At 45.0% G+C, this 18,277-nt stretch overlaps 1 protein-coding gene across 1 annotated transcript; it reads right to left on the bottom strand.

The window, feature by feature from the left end:
• Window positions 1–11,728: 11,728 nt before the first annotated feature.
• Window positions 11,729–13,117, bottom strand: LOC119651865 (protein apnoia). The gene is made up of 3 exons (XM_038055673.1): window positions 12,878–13,117; window positions 12,680–12,813; window positions 11,729–12,158 (listed from the first exon to the last, which is right to left on the bottom strand). The coding sequence occupies exons 1-3, from the start codon at window positions 12,975–12,977 to the stop codon at window positions 12,009–12,011; spliced, it is 384 nt and encodes a 127-aa protein (XP_037911601.1). The 5' UTR covers window positions 12,978–13,117; the 3' UTR covers window positions 11,729–12,008.
• Window positions 13,118–18,277: the final 5,160 nt, after the last annotated feature.

Below are 18,277 nucleotides of genomic sequence, written 5' to 3'. Positions count from 1 at the left end.
TATAATCCGCATTTATACTCTATCTGGTATTGCTCTATCCAAGATTTGAGGAATACCCCTCTGGGATTGTTTGTGGCGTTTAGCCACGAGGTATGCTTAGCATTCAAGTCGCCAGCCATAATATAATAATTATGCAGCCTATTCAGTTCGAGTATCGTAAACAGAGAATGGAATTCCTCCTTGAACTTGGCTCGGTTGTTTCCCACTGCATAGACTGACAGAATGTATAAATTCCCTCCTCTAGACAGTGAAAACAGAATACATGAGACTCAAAGGTTTCAAATTCAGGCCTATTAATATGCCTGAAACGATAATGGCGACCCACAAGTATTCCGGTACCACCTCCCCCATCATAATTTCGTTTATCGTTCCTCATGAATTCAAAATCCTTGAATGTTATCGAATGCCTCGGATTGAGGTGGGTTTCTGAAATCAAGACTATGTCAGGCTGTTGTCTGCCAGCGAAATCAAGGAGCTCCGCTCTTCGATGGATTCCTACGATGGAATTCACATTAATCGCGATGATCCGGAGACCATCCAGTGGTACCGCTGTGACTGCAGACCTAGCAGCGGGCATGCTGTTTGTGTAAATATTCTGTTATGCTATTTATTTTTGTATTGTGTACGTGTAGCGTATGCTGCATGTTTTCACACATGGTTAGTATTTTATTGAGGATAGTGTTCATCCCGCCACTTGCATCTTGTTGGGGCTTCTTAACTCCCCTTTGTCGAACTACTTCTGCAAATGGGATCCCCGAGACGATTGGTGCCGAAGGGACGGTACCGCCCAACGCCGCTGACACCTTCGTTCTTTGGGCCGATCTCGTTGCCTGCTGCCTTGTGGCCTTAACATTGCGGTATGCAGGACATCCACAGTACGAAGCCGGATGCCCTCCGCTTCCGCAGTTAACGCAGAAAGTTTTTTCCTTGCCATCTGCTTCAGTCAGCGAACATTCGGCTGCAGTATGGTCTTTCCCGCACTTTACACATCGTAAGGTCATTTGACAGTTTACTGCCGAGTGACCATAGCGCTGGCATCTTCGACACTGGACTATTTCGCCCCTTAGCAGGTGCTCAAAACGAATGGCCTGGTAATTAAGCGACCTGATGCCGATCAGATCGCTTCCCCGGCTCTCCGCGCTTATCTGTACGAGGAAGTGCGGCAGGATTCGTTTTTCCAAAACGGATCTCCTCATACTAAACCGTGATACTGAGAGGAACTTGGCCTCAGTTCCCGTCTCCTGGAGCATTTTGAGCACCTCATCGGGCTCTTCCTCCGCATCCAAGCCTTTCAGAAGGAAGGTTTGCACCTTCTCTTCCTTTGGAGTGTAGGTGAAGTGGGGAGCCTTCACTCGCTCGAGGACCTCCCGTGCTTTTTTGTAATCTGCAATTTTATTACATTTGATTTGGGCTCTCTCGGTCCCCGTCTATTTAATAACAAAATTTGAGAGCCCCGCGCTCCCATTAAGTAGAGTGGCTAAATCTCTACCACCTAATTTATAAACATTAATGGGGGGCACCCTTTCCCCCTTTTCTTTATTTCGGGTGCTAATTGTATCCCCAGTCGGACCATTTTTTAAATTTTCACTCGTATTTGCATTATTTTTTACATTATTTGACATTTTTTCTTGAATTTTGTTTTTCTTCTTTAATTTTTTTGGAAACATAGAGCAAAAACTCACCCAATTTTCCATCTTCAGTACTGCAAATTGCCTGGTTAGCACCCTATTCTGGGACATTTCCATCGCCACCGCTGTCGCTGACTCTCGTATCGTCTGCTTTACTGTTCTCTATGTCCTCCATACGGACAGATTCGCTGTCGAAAACTTGTTCGCCCTCAAGGCAGCCCGGTTCCTCCATGACTGCAAAAGTAGTCGAAGAAAGCTTACCTTTTTTTCTGGCTACCTTTGGAGACGGCGGGCCCGCCTCCCCAGCCATTAGCTGCTCTGTAAGCTTTCCATTGTTTTTATCAATATTGTCATTTGATTTTTCAAATCTTCGAGTGTCTTCGCCAGCTCGCTATTTCTTCTTTCAAGATTGGCTATCCTCACTTTGGCTATTTTCAAGTCTGGATCCTCCTCGTTGCGGACTCCACGATCGATCCGAGTGCCCCTAGGCCTTATGGTGGGGAGCCGGTCTGGTCCGCCACCCGCCGGCGGCTGGCCGCTCATTCCCGCCAAGCCAAAAAAAACGAATTTTTTTTCAAAACTTTTTAAGGAAAAGTAACTTAGATAACAAATCAAAAGTAAATTAGTTTCAATTAAGTTTTAAATGATATATTATTAATTAAGTAATATAAATATCTTTTTATATTCTTGATAAAAGTTAATTTAATTTCAATTTTAAATTATTTTTATTAATAATATCAATTTGTAGACACGTCCGTTCTCTACAAATGTCAGCCTACTATCCTTGTTTTCCCATAGATCTAATCGAATTAGGCAATAAGCGGCTTTCATTGCAGTGCACTGAATAAACAAATCCAAGGGCTGCAAATTGAGCTGCGCCGGATGTGATGCTTATGGCACCGCTGATACCCAGACACTTTGCAGTGTGGCAAGTTCACAGCGAAAACTCTTCTCTTTCGCCTTAACTCACCACACAACGGATGCATAAACGAACATCGGCCTAATAATAGCAACGTACATATATCTACATTACTACCTGAGGCCAAAGTCCCCATGTCGAGGCAAAGGTCCGCCTACATAGGCCATAAGCTGTGAGAGCTCGTTTCATCTTTGCCTCTAAATATTTGTTCCAAGGAAGCTTCTTGTCTACAGTAACTCCCAGATTTTTCACTTCTTCGGAGAATTGGAGGGTTGTACCCCTTATCTCTGGAAGGCAAAGACCATTCAGTTTCCTCCTTTTTGTAAAAAATACCATTGTGGTTTTATGTGGATTTACTGAAAGTCAATGCATGAGACACCAACTGTCAATCAAATCAACGGCGTGTTGTGTATTTCTACACAGCATTCCGAAATCTCGATTGACAGCTAGCACAGCCACGTCATCCGCATAAGCTTGAACATGTTTTGGCATATTTTGCAGTTCGCTTAGTAGTGAGTTGATCAGCATACTCGTCAGAAGTGGCGATAGCACACCTCCTTGAGGGCAGCCTTCGTCGCTTCTGTTGTTAAGTAGCGAGCAACACCCATTTAAGCACATAACAATCTCTGCGTTACCATAGTGTAGATGCAGTTTATTAGAGTTTCGTCAACACCATGCTCTCTGGCGGCATCACAGAACTTTTGGAAGGGCGCACAATCAAAAGCACCTTAAATGTCCACGAACAACCCTTTAGTATAACGGTTGCAAATTGTCGGCACCTGAATTCGTGTAGGCCAAGTACACTCTAAGCTTTTACGTCAAAATTATATACGATTTTAAACTGAATATATATTCCTTCAATACAATTATACTTAACTTATAAAATCAATTATGTATATAATCTTTTAATCTTTATACTCAAAATCCACAAGGTGATGTAACTTTTTTTGGTTGTGATGTTTACGCCGCCGCGGTTGGGAACAGAAGAGAACGAGACCGCCGCTAATTCTCCACTGCCCTGGTGCGTTCAGAAAATGAGTGAGTGGAGAGTTCTGCGCCATCTACCCGTCCGCATCCGCAACATTCGAAATAAATTTCGAATGCTGCAGATCCTGCCGCGCCACATCACTCCGCCCCCAGACGAAACCTAGGGGGTTTCGGCGACGGATCCCGGAACTTCGTTCGCCGTTAATCCACAAAGCGGACACGACGCTGCTTCGGGGCGCACACGGGTTTCAGCCTGGACAAAGAGACCGCCTTTTTGTGACCACCGATCTCGAGCTGGAAGAAATGTTCTCCCCTCTCGAGAACGCGGTACGGGCCCTCATATGGAGGCTGCAGCGGCTTCCGGACGGCATCCGTCCTGATCAGCACGTGGGTGCATGTGTCCAGTTCCTTGGGCGAACAAGCAGGTATGGACGAGTGTCGAGTGGGTGGTGGCGCTTTGATGCGTCGGAGATTGTCCCTCAGCAGACGCACCAACCCCGACTCCGTGAGACCCGATCTCTTGTCGAAAACCGGATCGCTTGGGAGTCTTGGGTTCTCCCCGTATACCAGCTCCGCGGGGCTGGCAGCAAATTCCTCTCGGCGGGTTGTACGAAGGCCGAGTAGGACGAGGGGCAAGACTTGGGTCCAGGACGGGTCGTCGCGTGCCATAATGGCGGCTTTCAGCGTCCGGTGCCAACGTTCTAGCATCCCATTGGATTGCGGGTGGTATGCCGTAGTCCGCTGGCGTTTAAAACCCAGGAGTTTGCCTAACTCCGAGAAAAGGGTGGATTCAAATTGCATTCCCTGGTCAGTAATGACCACTGCAGGGACGCCAAAGCGAGGTATCCACTCTCGACAGAGGGCTTCGGCACAAGATTGCGCCGTAATGTCTTTCAGAGGTATTGCCTCAGGCCATCGCGTGAACCTGTCGATGATTGTGAGGCAATACTTGTAGCCGTGCGAGTCTCGCAAAGGCCCTATTATGTCGAGGTGTATCGTGTGGAAACGCTTGGTAGTGCGGGGGAATGAGCCCACTTCTTTCCTTACATGCCTGGAGACTTTACACTTTTGGCATGCGATGCACTCTCTGGCACAGGAATTGATATCCTTGTTCATGGAGGGCCAGAAGTATTTTCTGGTGACTAACCGGTTTGTTGTCCTGATGCCGGGGTGCGCCAAGTCGTGAACTGCGTGGAACACTTCCTTGCGAAATGTGGCCGGAATGTATGGCCGAGGTCCCTTTTCCGAGTCTTCGCAGCAGAGCGAGAGGTTTGAGCCGAAGATGGGCAACTCCCGAAATTTGTATTTGGGGTTGGACTTGAGGCTCTGAAGTGCTGCGTCATCCTCCTGCGCCTTGGCAATAGCCGAGAAATCGAGTGAGACGGGGATGTTAACCTCGGAGACACGAGACAAAGCGTCAGCAACTATGTTGTCCTTGCCGGACACGTGCTGGATGTCTGACGTAAACTGGCTTATGAAGCTCAGGTGTCGAAGCTGACGAAGGGACGCTTTGTCGGGCTTTTGTTTCAAAGCAAACGTGAGAGGCTTATGGTCCGTGAACACTGTGAACGGCCTGCCTTCTAGGGAAAAACGGAAGTATTTGATGGACAAGTACGCGGCGAGCAGTTCGCGATCGTAGGTACTGTAGTTCCGTTGAGCGGGATTCAACTGTTTCGAGAAGAAGCTCAACGGCTGCCAAACTTGATCCACCTTTTGGTGAAGGGCAGCACCTACTGCGATGTCAGAGGCATCAACAAAAACGGCTAGGGGTGCATCTTGCTGAGGAAATGCCAAAAGTGTAGCATCAGCCAGTTGCTGTCGGGATTTATTGAACGCGCGGACAGCCTCTTCAGACCACACAATCTCTCGTGTGTCTTTTGTTTTGGGGCCAGACAAGTACGCGTTCAAAACTGACTGGTGATGGGCGACCTTGGGCAGGAAACGACGGTAAAAGTTTAGCATGCCCAAGAACCTCCTCAACTCCCTCACTGTTTTCGGACGCGGGAAGCTTGTGATTGCTTGCACCTTGTCTGAGTCGGGCTGTATTCCTTCAGAGGAAATGGACCTAGTTTTTTGCGGTAGGCGCGAATTTACAAGCGTACATCTTGTCGCTTTATCTCCGAAGTTACGATGGTACCAGCAAATACCTTTGTCCGCAGGCTGTCTTGACGACCTGCTACCCGAACGCCCTTTTCGTGTGGCAGACCGTGAGCGAGCTCGCGATCTGGCACTCGAACGCTGAGCGTCCAACGTCGCCCGCATCTCGGCCACGCTGGCCGTTAAAGCCGCTATCTCGCGCCGTAAGTCGCTCACCTCATCCGACTGTGGTTGAACGGCCGCTATGGTTGGGCGAACGTACACCTCCTGTACCTGGTCGGCCGTCGCTGCCAGTTCCTCCAAGGAACCGGAAACGCAAGCTAGGATCGCCTGGGTGCCCTCCGGAAGCCGTCGCAGCCAGAGCGACCTGATCAGGTCGTCGCCAATCTTGCTCCCACCCAATTGCCACATTTCACGAAGCAATTGGCTGGGAGTTCGATCACCCAACGTTAAACCCGCCAGCAAGTGATCTAATTTTGCCGACTCGCTTGCCGACAGGCGCCTGATCAACTCACTCTTGAGCTGCGTATATGATGCCGACTTCACTACGTCAGACACCATGAGAATGGACTTTTCGTCCAGGCCGACCACCGCGTAGTTGAAGCGGGTCGCGTCCGATGTGATGCCGGACATTTGGAACTGCGCTTCCAAATGCACGAACCACAGCTCGGGGTTCCGCCGCCAAAACGGAGGAACGCGTACAGCGAGGGCGGTCACTTGCGGGTCCGATGGGCCTGCCGCGTCCTTGCTGTCAAACGACATCTTGTTTAACGAAAAGTACGAGTTGTATTGCAGACGCGGTGAATTTATAACGAAACGCGGTGAATTTTACCCCGACACGGCAGGCCGCACCCACAAATGCACGCACGGACAGAGAAAATTACGACCGAAGCGGACGCTCTCCAGCGCAGACCAAAAACACCACCCAGGAAATGGAGAACCCTCGCCGCGAAACACCTAACGCCGTCTCTTGCAGCGATTTTCTATTATTATTAACACTTGTTAAATTTTAATAATATAAATAACAATTAGTGCAAATTTTATAAGAAAGTTTATTCGAAGTGCCTGCCTGTGCCCGTTGTAGGGTCCTGATGGGTTGCGATGCGGCGTTGTTTACGTCGTCAGCTTGTAGCGCTGATGGGTTGCGATGCGGCGTTGTTTATGTCGTCAGCTCGTAGCGCTGATGGGTTGCGTTTCTCACATTATTTTGGCAGAGATGGATGAATTGAAAATAAACATTGTTGGAATATAAATTTGATTTGAGTTCCTAAAACACGTAGCTGCTGTTTGGCTTTGCTCTTTCACAAGAATTTTCAAATCGGCAAGCAACTGTTCATCGGGCGGAGTGGGCCACTGGCCGGGGCTCGGCGCAGCGTATCCGTAGGCGCTTCGTCGGCTGCAAGGAAGCAAGAGTTCCGGAATGCGTTGGCTCAGCTGAATTTTCCGCTTTCCACACACACGTAAATCACTCACGCACCCATTGATATCCACGAGGATGACGATGGCGGAATCACCAGGCTTGAGGCCTTTGCTGCGGTGGCGATGTCTGTGGCGGCGGCGCTTATGCGGGTTCTATTGTCGGGGTCACCACTTTAGTATTACGATTGCAAATTGTCGGCACCTGAATTCGTATAGGCCAAGTACACTCTAAGCTTTTACGTCAAAATTATATACGATTTTAAACTGAATATATATTCCTTCAACACAATTATACTTAACTTATAAAATCAATTATGTATATAATCTTTTAATCTTTATACTTAAAATCCACAAGGTGATGTAACTTTTTTAGGTTGTGATGTTTACGCCGCCGCGGTTGGGAACAGAAGAGACCGACTTATTTCCATGCGGTCCTTACTGTCCCAACCAACGGCATTTTTCCGCCGCTAATTCTCCACTGCCCTGGTGCGTTCAGAAAATGAGTGAGTGGAGAGTTCCGCGCCATCTACCCGCCCGCATCCGCAACATTCGAAATAAATTTCGAATGCTGCAGATCCTGCCGCGCCACAACCCCATCGCGTACTCACCCTCCAGAGATGCCATCTCCTATCTTTCAAACCAAAGAATGAAGAGCAGACTCACAGGACTTTCTTCGTTGGTAAGCATGTTGGTTTTTATTTAGGGGTGCGACTTTAGCGCCTTCACGTCATGCTCAACCAGTCTCTCTAGGCATTTCAGCGAAAATGATGCTAGGCTGATTTACCTTAAGTTCTTTGGATTAGAATAGTCATCTTTCCCAGGCTTTGGTATGAGGACTACATTCACCTTCTGCCAAGAGGAAGGCGTGTAGCCCAGAGCAAGACATCTTCGAAAAATATATTCTTATCGCTGGGTAGATGCCATCCATGCCAGGTGCTTTTAAGTGTTTAAATGATAGTATAGCAGCGTTCGCTTTTTCATTGATAACAACTACTCTCGCAGCGTCCCAATTCTTGTTGCAACACCTTCGTGTTCAAGGGTTTGCAGAAACCGTTAGTTCACTTCTTCCCACTTCTGAGGCCTGTACTCCCGGGTGGTGTGCTTCCAAGAGAGTCTGATAGACTCAATACTGGAGTTCGTGAAAGTACCATGCGGTTTTCTAAGAGAGTCCTACTTAGCCGACTTATCCTTATTAACCTGGAAGTCTCTGTCAGGAAGTTCCTTACAGTATGCCCTAAAAGAGTCTTGTTACGAACGTTTTACGAACCTCTTGTATTCACGCTGTGAGTTCCGGAAGTTTAGCCAGTCTTCATCTTTATTGCTTTTGTAATCACGATTTAGAAGTCCTCTGGTTGAATTCCTGAGTCTCTGCAGTTCCTTGTTCCACCATGGTACCGTTTTACCACGTTGGCCTCGGGAAATAGGAAAAGCCTCTTCAAAGCACTCTAAAAGTATGCGATTCAATTGATCTTCTATCGCCAAAGTAGTCCTTAGTTGCCTAAGGAGCTCAACTTTGTCGCCAAGAAGTTCATTGAGCTTCGTCCAATCCATTTTCATAGGATTCCGTCTTTGTATTACAGGCTATTCGCCTGCAATAGTTAGACTAAGTAACGGTGATTTGAGAGTGAGACTTCATCTAGCACTCGCCAGTTTCTAATCAACTCCAACAACTTTGAAGCACAGATTGTTAGGTCAATTACTTCACTTTTTCTTGGCCCTACGAAAGTAGGGGCGCACCCTACATTCGTGGTCATCAAACCAGCTGAAGCGCTAAAATCAAACAGTTTCTCTCTTTTAGGATTGCATTTGCTACTGCCCCAACAAATATGCTGAGCGTTCGCATCACAACCTATTAAAAGTTCAAGGCCACTTGATTCTGCATACACTACCAGACCCCTTACTTCTTGCATCGGCGGAAGGAACAAAGAATCATAGGGTAAATAAGCAGAGGCAACTATGACGTTTGCCCTCTTACCATTAACCTGATATTGTAAGTTGACCGCAACAAGGTCCTGGGAACAGAATTGTCTCAGCATGGTTGCCTTTAACAATTTTGGCATTAGAACACAGCCCTTCGGTCTCGAGGATCTTTCATCGAAGAAGATAAGATTTTGTTAAAACGAACCCATGGCTCTTGAACCAGAAATATGTAAGGACAGGCCTGCAACTTTGCCAGCTTTGCCGCCAGTAGACAGGAAGAAGCTTTGACATGCTGCAGATTTATTTGACTAATTCTTATGTTTGTAGCCATAAGTGCAGCCTAGTATAAAAACCCCCGTAAACTGAAAAGTATGCTGCGTTCAATGCGGATCTCACCGGGATTACCAGCTTGCCCTCATCTTCCGTCGAAAGCTCCGCTTTCTTGTGTCCCACTTCTCTGGATATCGCCACACTTGGTGGTGTTGCAACGTCCATGTCATCATTCCCAAGAAACTTCGCCTTCTTTCGCAGTGCCTTCCGTTGTCGTCGGCTTGATGCCCCCCAGGTTCACGGAGTCCGGGCTACATGGATCTGTTTTCACATACCGGCAATAGACCAATTGCGTCCACATTACTAGCTTCTCTTTTTTCCGTTTTTCCGGGTACAGGTGGAGGAGAAGTTTATGTCAGGCAAGCCTGTAGCCTCTTCTCCTTTGCAGCTATAGTTTACTTCTGCTGAGCCTTCCTCCCCCGTATTTTAGAAGAGTGTTTTTCTCTATTATTGATCTGCAAGTTATGCGTTTCTAGATCAGTTTTTTGTCTAATATGATTCCAAATTTATGCCATGCGGGTGGTGCTATGGTGGGCTTGGATTTTAGCGCAGCTTCGCCTACTGCACCAGGTGCTGGTCGGATCCCGTCGTATAGGGCACCCTCATATTTGGTGCTGCAGATTAAAGCATGACTTTGGGCTTTTATTCCATTGTTTGTTAGCTCTCCTAGCGGTTCCTCAACTGTCATGCTCCACATTAACGTTAATAATACCCCACCTTGTGGACAATCTTAAGAAATGTTCATGGCAATAGAATTTGTAACTGTCGGTAGTTCTATTTGCCTTCTCTCTAATATTCTGCCGATCCAGAAGACCAGGGTCTTTCTCATCTCGTCATCTTGTATCTCTGTGCGTGAATGTTATTGGACGCTTTTTTGATATCCGAAAATGAACACAGTGCTTTTGAAGTGATTTCAGTGGTTTAAAGCTTCCCACTGCCCAACTTTTTCTATATCATCGCCTACTTGTAAATGAGCTCTGTTGTCACTGAGGTGTTTTGTGTAGGAATCCCATTCTGTTTTCCAGGGATTTCTTGTTATTTTACCCATTTCTGAGTTGTGTCCATTCTCGAATCTATGAACCGAGATAGACGGCTAATTCGGCACCCTCTAATTCATGACCATGAGAGGGTTCCCTAGAGTTATGTCGAATACCCCTCGCCAGGTGCTGGTCACCAATGTTGGCGTGATCTCTACGTTATGTATTTCTAACTGATTGTGAAAGATTAATTTACGGAGTTATTCACCTCTTCGATTGATGTCGCTGTTTCCTCAGATCTCATGGTGGCCCTTGGAATTGTAGTCGAGGAGAAGTGGCAGCGTCTTCCTATCGCGGATCATTGCCGATCTAACGTCTCCTGGGAACTATCCTAATGCCACAACTGCCTCCCGAATTCTTCCGTTGGCTTCCAGTGAGAGTTGGACAGCTACATTTGGGAACCTTAAGGACATCTATAACTCCAGAGTAGGAAGCTGCTACCTTCGTAAATGCTATGGGCTGGCTCTGAAGATCTGAGCCTGCTCATTACAGGTCCTCTTATTTTTCCTACAGCAGCGACTAGTGACCTAGGAGTTTGCGGCATCGAAACGGCGCCCAACCGTGTTAATTGGGCTCCTCGGAGCAGTCACTGAGGCCTACCTATCTCTCCTCATAATTGATGACCGATAAATGAACAGGTAGGTAGGCGAATTCACACCTGAGACAAGAGAGACATCGGATGAAGATACGATTCCTCGTGGATCTTCTCTTAAGTCACAAGTTTTCTGGCCCCAAGTGCCTTGTGGAGCCGTTTTCTTTTTTTGAGATTTGAAAATTGAAATTTAGTTTTGCGTACGTTCTCATAAATGAGAAAGACTGTCCAAAAGGGCATGAAAAGAAGAGCAGAGAGAAGTTTTTCGAGAGCTTCTCAGCCGCAATTAAACAAAAATCTTTTAACAAGACAATGTAATGCATGGAAATATGTCTCAATCTATCAGAGCAATTGGATGCATCTTGGAATAATGGGAGTACTGAAATTGAACCCTGTGTCGACAAATTCAAACTAATCCGTTGAGATGCATATTAATTAAATAAATTATTTTAACATATATACGTAGATAAGTCTCCAAAAATGTGGTGCTCGGAGATTTTTTTAATTCCATCTTTGGAATTTTTTTGTAAAAAATTAAGAAATCAGTTCTTGACCATTGTTCGCTGGCATATCGTGAAAGCTTTTTTCGCTTTGATCGTCCAAAACACAAAAGTCCGCTATCCTAAAAGGCCAGAAATTTTTAGCAACAATAAGCATACAAATAATAAGGTTAAGACATGCACGACTGAAAACTAATGACCACGCCTGATCTGCATAATCAATCGAAAAAGAAATTATTTCTTCAGGTGACTGAATGGTATGAACAAAGACACTTTTCATTTTTGTTTTGAGCAGACATTTATTTCGTGACACATTCCTTTTGTGCATAAACACATACATATATATGCGCACGTAACTTAGTTCTTTACTTGCTACATACACGTGTACATAGGCGACTCTAACTTAAGGTAAATCTTGATTTTCCCGCGCAGTTACTTCGTTTATTAATAAATAAATAAATAAATAAATTAAATAAATAATTTAAATTTAGTTCTCCTTTTAGCATTTCCTGCTATCTTTTAGCTTAAATTACTCAGACTAAATGGTTGTGGATGAAGACGTTCGGGTGGGTGGACCTGTTACCAGTCTTTCTCGACCCAGAGGGGGGCTGGTGCCGGGGCCGGATGTGAAACTACTACCGGAACTGGGGCTGAGTATTGAGCAGCAGCGTGAACATGGGGGAAAGTTCTTCCAACGATTTGTCCCAAAGCTAAAATTAAGAGAATTACCTGGAAATAAATAGAGATATTTTTATTAAGATAGATAAAATCAAAGAAATCAAAGGGAGAGTGAAAGAGTGAAGGCTTTGATTTTTCTTTGATGAAAATGGTCGCATTTTAAGGTTTTTACATCGAAAGTTGTCGAAACTTTTTTTGGGGTTTAATATTGGATTTTCTGGTTTTAATCTCCTTTTTGAGATTTGTTGACACAAAAATTTCAGAATTGATGAGGATTCATAACATCCTTAATATTTTTTAATGGCCACTTTAGAAATGACTATCTTTGGTCATCAAAATTGCTTTTGAAAGTATACTTCATCTGCCTGGTCCATATGGAAGAGTAGAAGAAAGTGCTTTTTAATTCTTAAACAATATTGAAGTGAACTTAAGTTTTCTTTGAATTTCTTTTTGTCGAAGATTTAAAGTTTTCTTCGACGGAATCTAACCGCACAATATAGTTCGAATAGTGGAAAAAGGGAAAAGATTTGATAGCAATAACATATTATATGTGGATATTCCGGGAAACTTACTCCAACGCCAAGTCCTTTGATTGATACAACAGTTAGGGCAGCAAGAAGAGTTGTGATCATGCCAACGACAAAAGCTGCTGGAACGACGGCGAAGCTGATTCGTTTCAGGAAGTGATGTCCGAATGTACGGGCCTCTGTAACGCACAAATACACATTAGAATCCATATTTGCTCCATTCACTGTCATCCAGGATAATACCTGAGAGTGTGGAATCACTTGCATCCTCCTCACAATAAACCACTGAGAAAAGACAGCACAGGGCGAAGGAAACGATAAGAACTTTTTGGACTGCAGCCATTTTTTTTATATTTATGAACTCGGGATCACTTCAAGGATAAACCGCTGGATTTTAGTGGATATAACCGAAGACGCGTACTAGATGAACGAATCAACTCACTCAGTGAACAATCGCAAACAATTGATGAAAAATTCGAGTGTCCATGGTATTTTATTGCCGTTGGGAATGGTCCCATTGTTTCAGATATTTCTCCCAGCAATAAACGCATGGTAAATCACGACAAAATGAAAAGTGTGACACATTGCCATATCAATGGATGTACCTTTGCGTATCTAAAAGTCAAAAAGAAGCAGTCATACCTACCGAAAACGTTTATGATCCGCAATGGTAGAACGTAAGCGAATAAGAGTGGCAAAGCACGCCTTTTGTTATGGTCCGAAAAACTTCGACGGACGATCGATCTTGAATATTAATTTTGAATGGCGATTTGAATAGTTAGTGGTAAGTATTGATTGGGAGTGCATTGTAGAACTCATTTGGTTTGGGCAGGTTTGCTAAGTTTGGAGGTGTACAAAGCAATTGAACATGCAATTAGATCGTACGTTTCAAATGGCAGACAGTTTTTGCCATTGAAATATTTTACTTTCGCCATGTTTCAGAATATTATCATATGTCATCAGGAGGATGATGCATGCATTTTTATCATCTACCAAATATGTTAGATTGATCTTACTCATTGGTAGTTTCAAGAGTTAACAGTATTTTTATAAAAAATTTTGATCAGAAATATTTCACTATCCATTTAAGCCCCTTACTACCAAAATATTATGTGTCCATCTATATTCATCGAATTATTGATTTTTTGGTCTATAAGGATACAAAGCCTTATTAAAATCGGCTTACTGTCAGTCTGTCTCTCTGTCTATCACACGCATTTTTCTCGGAAACCGTTGTAGCAATTGACACCAAATTTTGTGGAAAGGTGGGAACTGTGAACGCTCACGCATTGAGTGAATTACATCATTCTACGTTGAACTTAAGGGGCGGTCTCCATATATGCAAAAGCGGGGTTCAAATTTTTTTTTTCACCAATGGATGCCGCAATAACCGCAGTCAACAGACATCCTGGAGATGAGGCATCTACAAATGATCTTCACAACCACCTCAAGAGCGTTATCATTGATACGATCGCAAACATACCTGGCACCAGTCGCAAGAAAATTCAGAACGGCTGGTTTGACGATGAACGTAAGGTAGCAACGGAACGTAAGAATGTCGCATGCCGAGTAATGTTGCATTCTCAAAGAACGCGGGTAAGTGCAGAGACCTATCACGAACTCCATCGAATGGAGAAGCGACTTCACAGACGGAAAAAGGAAGCCTGGGAAAACTATTTTGATGAACTGCTCAACTACCAAAATTCCGGAGGTAAGTGATGCACAAAGTATGGGACAACGAATCAATGCCTGACGACCGACGAATCAATGACTGTCTCATACATAAAAAGGGGGATATCACACAGTGCACCAATTATAGAGATATCATGTTGCTGAGTACTATTTATAAGATATTCTCCTCTATCTTGCTAGGCCGGGTAGCCCCATACGCCCAGAATATCATTGGCCCATACCAAAGAGACTTCACTTCAGGCAAATCAGCCACAGATCAGATTTTTCTCTCTGCGACGAGCGATGGAAAAACTGTTGGAATATGGACATTGGTTGCACCATCTTTTCATGGACCGTTTGTCATACTACTTCGGGCCAGCCCCCGAACTATCCCGCCTTGCGGAGCCTTCAAATCAGGGAATTCCTTTCACCAACGGGAGGAGAGAGGAGGAAGGGAACTGTCAGTTCAAGGAGCCCCCTGCCATCCGGCTTCTCCACCGGTCGAGTTCTATCTTCTTAGCAACGAGAAGGGCCCGAACGTAATGGGCAACACGGTTCCACCTGTCAGCCGTCCTCAGCATCTCTTCCACAATGTTGTCTGGAGAGAGATCCCCTGTGTTTAAATAGAGCTGCTGACGAACCCCATCCCACCTTCTATAAGAAAAAAAAGTTTGGTGGGCATCGTCCACAACTCCATTGCAAAACACACAATCCGGAGGACGCGCCTTTCCAATCTTGTGCAAGTAAGACTGAAAACTTCCATACCCACTTAAAAATTGGGTAAGGAAATAGTCAGTCTCACCATGCTTCCGATTCAGCCACGCACCTAAGTTGCCGATGAGCCGCGCAGTCCATCTGCCTCTAGTTTCATTTTGCCAAGCGAGCTGCCACTGGTCTAGAGTGTGCTGCCGTTCTTCGCGAGCAACGACCTCCCTTGGCTCATCTCCCTTGCGCTTGTATATGGCCTGACGCTCCCTAGCAAGAAGGGCAACGGGGATAACTCCCGCGATTACCATCACGGCCGGTTCAGAGACTGTGCGGTACGCAGACGCCACCCGTAAAGCTCCCCGTCTCTGTACTTGCGCGAGGAGTCTACGATATACCTCCTTGTTAAGAGCGCCAGCCCATACCTCTGCGCCGTAGAGCAGGGCAGACTGCGTTGAGCTCATCAGGAGACGTCCCCTACTAGACGTAGGACCCCCAATGTTTGCCATTAGCCTACTTAACGCCGAAACTCCAGCCGCAGCCTTGTTCGCTACTGCTTGGATTTGCTCAGAAAAGCTCATCTTTTAGTCAAGAGTCAACCCGAGGTACTTTACCGCTGATTTTGACTCGATTATCGAGTCGCCGAACGATATGGGACACAGGGTCGAAATTCCCTTTTTAGTCAGGATGACTACTTCGGTTTTTTTCCAGTGCAAGGTCTATGATGGCATAGCCAGGGTAAAACTGTACACGGCTGTGAGAGAATTCGGTATCTCAACGAACTTGGTAAGACTGACTAGGTTGACCGTGACCAATGCACCAGACCAGATAAAAGCAGCAGAATCATTCAAGACCATTCGACATCAAGAACGGTCTACGACAAGGGGATGTCCTATCATGCGTCCTCTTTAACCTGACCCTGGAGAAAGTGATCCGTGATGCTGAGGTAAATGCGAGGGGTACGATCCTCTTTAAGTTCATCCAACTACTGGCCTATGCTGACGATATCGACATCATGGGAAGAACGACCCGAGACGTACAAACTGCCTTCATCCAGATCGAGCAGGCGGCGCGTGATCTTGCGCAGCACATCAATGAAGGTAAGACAAAGTATATGGTGGCTACCACCTCGTAGAAGGTATCCTTCTTCGACTATTTTCAAACTTGCCTCGCAAGCGCAGAGTGCACAGCCGTTCGCTTATGTTTTCAAAGCCGATAACAGCAGGTTTCATTTTTTGGCTGACTAAGAAACTTACTCCGAGCACAGAGCACAGAGAAGAATCCTCCGAAGAATTTTTGACCCCCTACAAGAGGATGGACGATTTCGTAGCCCACATAACGATACCACGACGGTCAGGTTCCCGAAATCATAAATTCGGAATCATTGACAATTACTTAAAATTTTGAAGTTTGACGGAAGGCCCCCATCTTCATTCGCACAGGATTCAACTCAGTCAAAAGCTGTAACCAGTAGGCCATACGTCGGCAATTCATTCAATGGAAGATGGTGGAAAATGAAGGAAATACCGAAACAAAGCAGCTTCTGTGATGAGGTGCATTTGTATCTGAATGATTGGAAATTTCCTGAAGAGAGCAACTTCCTGTGATTACAGCGACGGGTTTGTCGGATATTTTATTTCAATCAATCAATCAATATCAATTGGAAATACCAACACTTCAACAAAAGGGTCTTGTGTGCACTTTTATTGGGGGATATCAAGCAGTGCAGCAAAGAGGTATCATGGTGCTGAGTACTACCTATAAAATATTCTGCGCTATCTTGCCATGCCGGATACGTCCAGAACATCATCGGCTCATACTAAAGAGGCTGTACTCCAGAACAGCAACAGATCTCTATACGGCAAGCGACGGAAAAACTGTTGGAATATAACAATCAGTTTGCACCATTTTTTCATCGACTTCAAGGCCGCTTTTGGTAGCATAGCCAGGGTAAAACTGTACACGGCTATGGGAGAATTCGGTGTCCAGCTCACACTAGGTTGACCGTGACCAATGTGCGAGGTCACATAAAAGCAGCAGAAGCATTCTCAGGACCGTTCGACATCAACAATGGTCTAAGACAAGGGAATGTCCTGTCATGCATCTTTTTTAATCTGGTCCAGGAAAAAGTGATCTGCAATCCTGAGGTAAATGCGAGTTGCACCAGCTTCCTCAAGTCCACCCAACTATTGACCTATGCTGACGATATTGACATCAAGGGAAGAATAACCAGAGATTTTCAGCATAGGGTGGCCCCAGAAAAGGACACAATAACAGCATCAAATAGCGGCGGCCAAATGACAACAATAAAGATAGGAAACTACAACTTTGAGACCATTGATAACATCTCCTATTCAGGGTTGGAAACCAAAGCTGATAACGACTATGATGATGAAATCCGCGGACGGTTGTTGGCAGCCAACAGAACTTATTTCACCTTACAAAAACTGTTTCGCTCGAGATGTCGTATCATAAAACGAAAACTATTTTTGTACTTCTGTTCTTAAGGCAGGCCTAGACCATATACCGTTTGTTACGCCGTTGATGATAATTATGACTTTTATTGGTATGCCATAGACATGATGAATTGAGATCACATCAAAGTCTGAAATACAAGAAACTGCTCGACTGCTAGGAAATTCTTTACCGGGGAGCCAAGATAGAGGAAAGACCCACAACAGATTATATCCTCATCCAATATATCTTCAATCTCTGGGGTCAGTGAGATGCAGCCTATGAGTTCTTTGCTGGCCACGGAATTTCTTGAAAACGGTGATTCTTTTTAAATTATATGAGCCCTACCAAATAATAGGAGGAAGTGGATGGAGGGGTCCTCAAATTAAAAAAATACTTGGCTCATAATTCTTTTAAAATTCAAATGCATGCTGCATTATCAGTAGAATAATATTTCGGGAGGAAAAAGAAAACAAGAACTGCTTCATACTGAGATAATCTTTCTGAATCAAATGGAAAATTTAGCACAGGGAATGCGTTGAACGTTATCAAGCTCATGGATGGCATTGGCAAAAACGATATTGTCTAGATATACAAATTGTTCTATGTCTCGTCCATTAATGGGGCGACCCGTCAGATTAAAATCTTCCCCCATTAGTACACAGTTTACTCTCAAAAGTAATGGAATGCAAAAATATTGTATATGCAATAATTTTAAAATATCCTGTAGCCTAGCCACAATGAACACCTTGTCGCTGTTTTGCTATCTTAAGGTTAGCCAACTGCAGCAGATTTAATTGGAAGTTTAGATGT

This window comes from Hermetia illucens, chromosome 3 (genome assembly GCF_905115235.1).
Source record: "Hermetia illucens chromosome 3, iHerIll2.2.curated.20191125, whole genome shotgun sequence".
NCBI classification, from domain to species: domain Eukaryota; kingdom Metazoa; phylum Arthropoda; class Insecta; order Diptera; family Stratiomyidae; genus Hermetia; species Hermetia illucens.
This window is presented reverse-complemented; position numbering and strand designations above follow the sequence as displayed.

Excerpts from the sequence above, each read along its gene's own strand:
- LOC119651865 (XM_038055673.1), bottom strand. The coding sequence starts at position 12,977 with ATGGCTGCAGTCCAAAAAGTTCTTATCGTTTCCTTCGCCCTGTGCTGT. Across the intron at positions 12,814-12,877 it reads AAGTGATTCCACACTCTCAG|AGGCCCGTACATTCGGACAT; the intron begins GTATTATCCTGG and ends TGTGCGTTACAG. Across the intron at positions 12,159-12,679 it reads TCAAAGGACTTGGCGTTGGA|GTAATTCTCTTAATTTTAGC; the intron begins GTAAGTTTCCCG and ends ATTTATTTCCAG.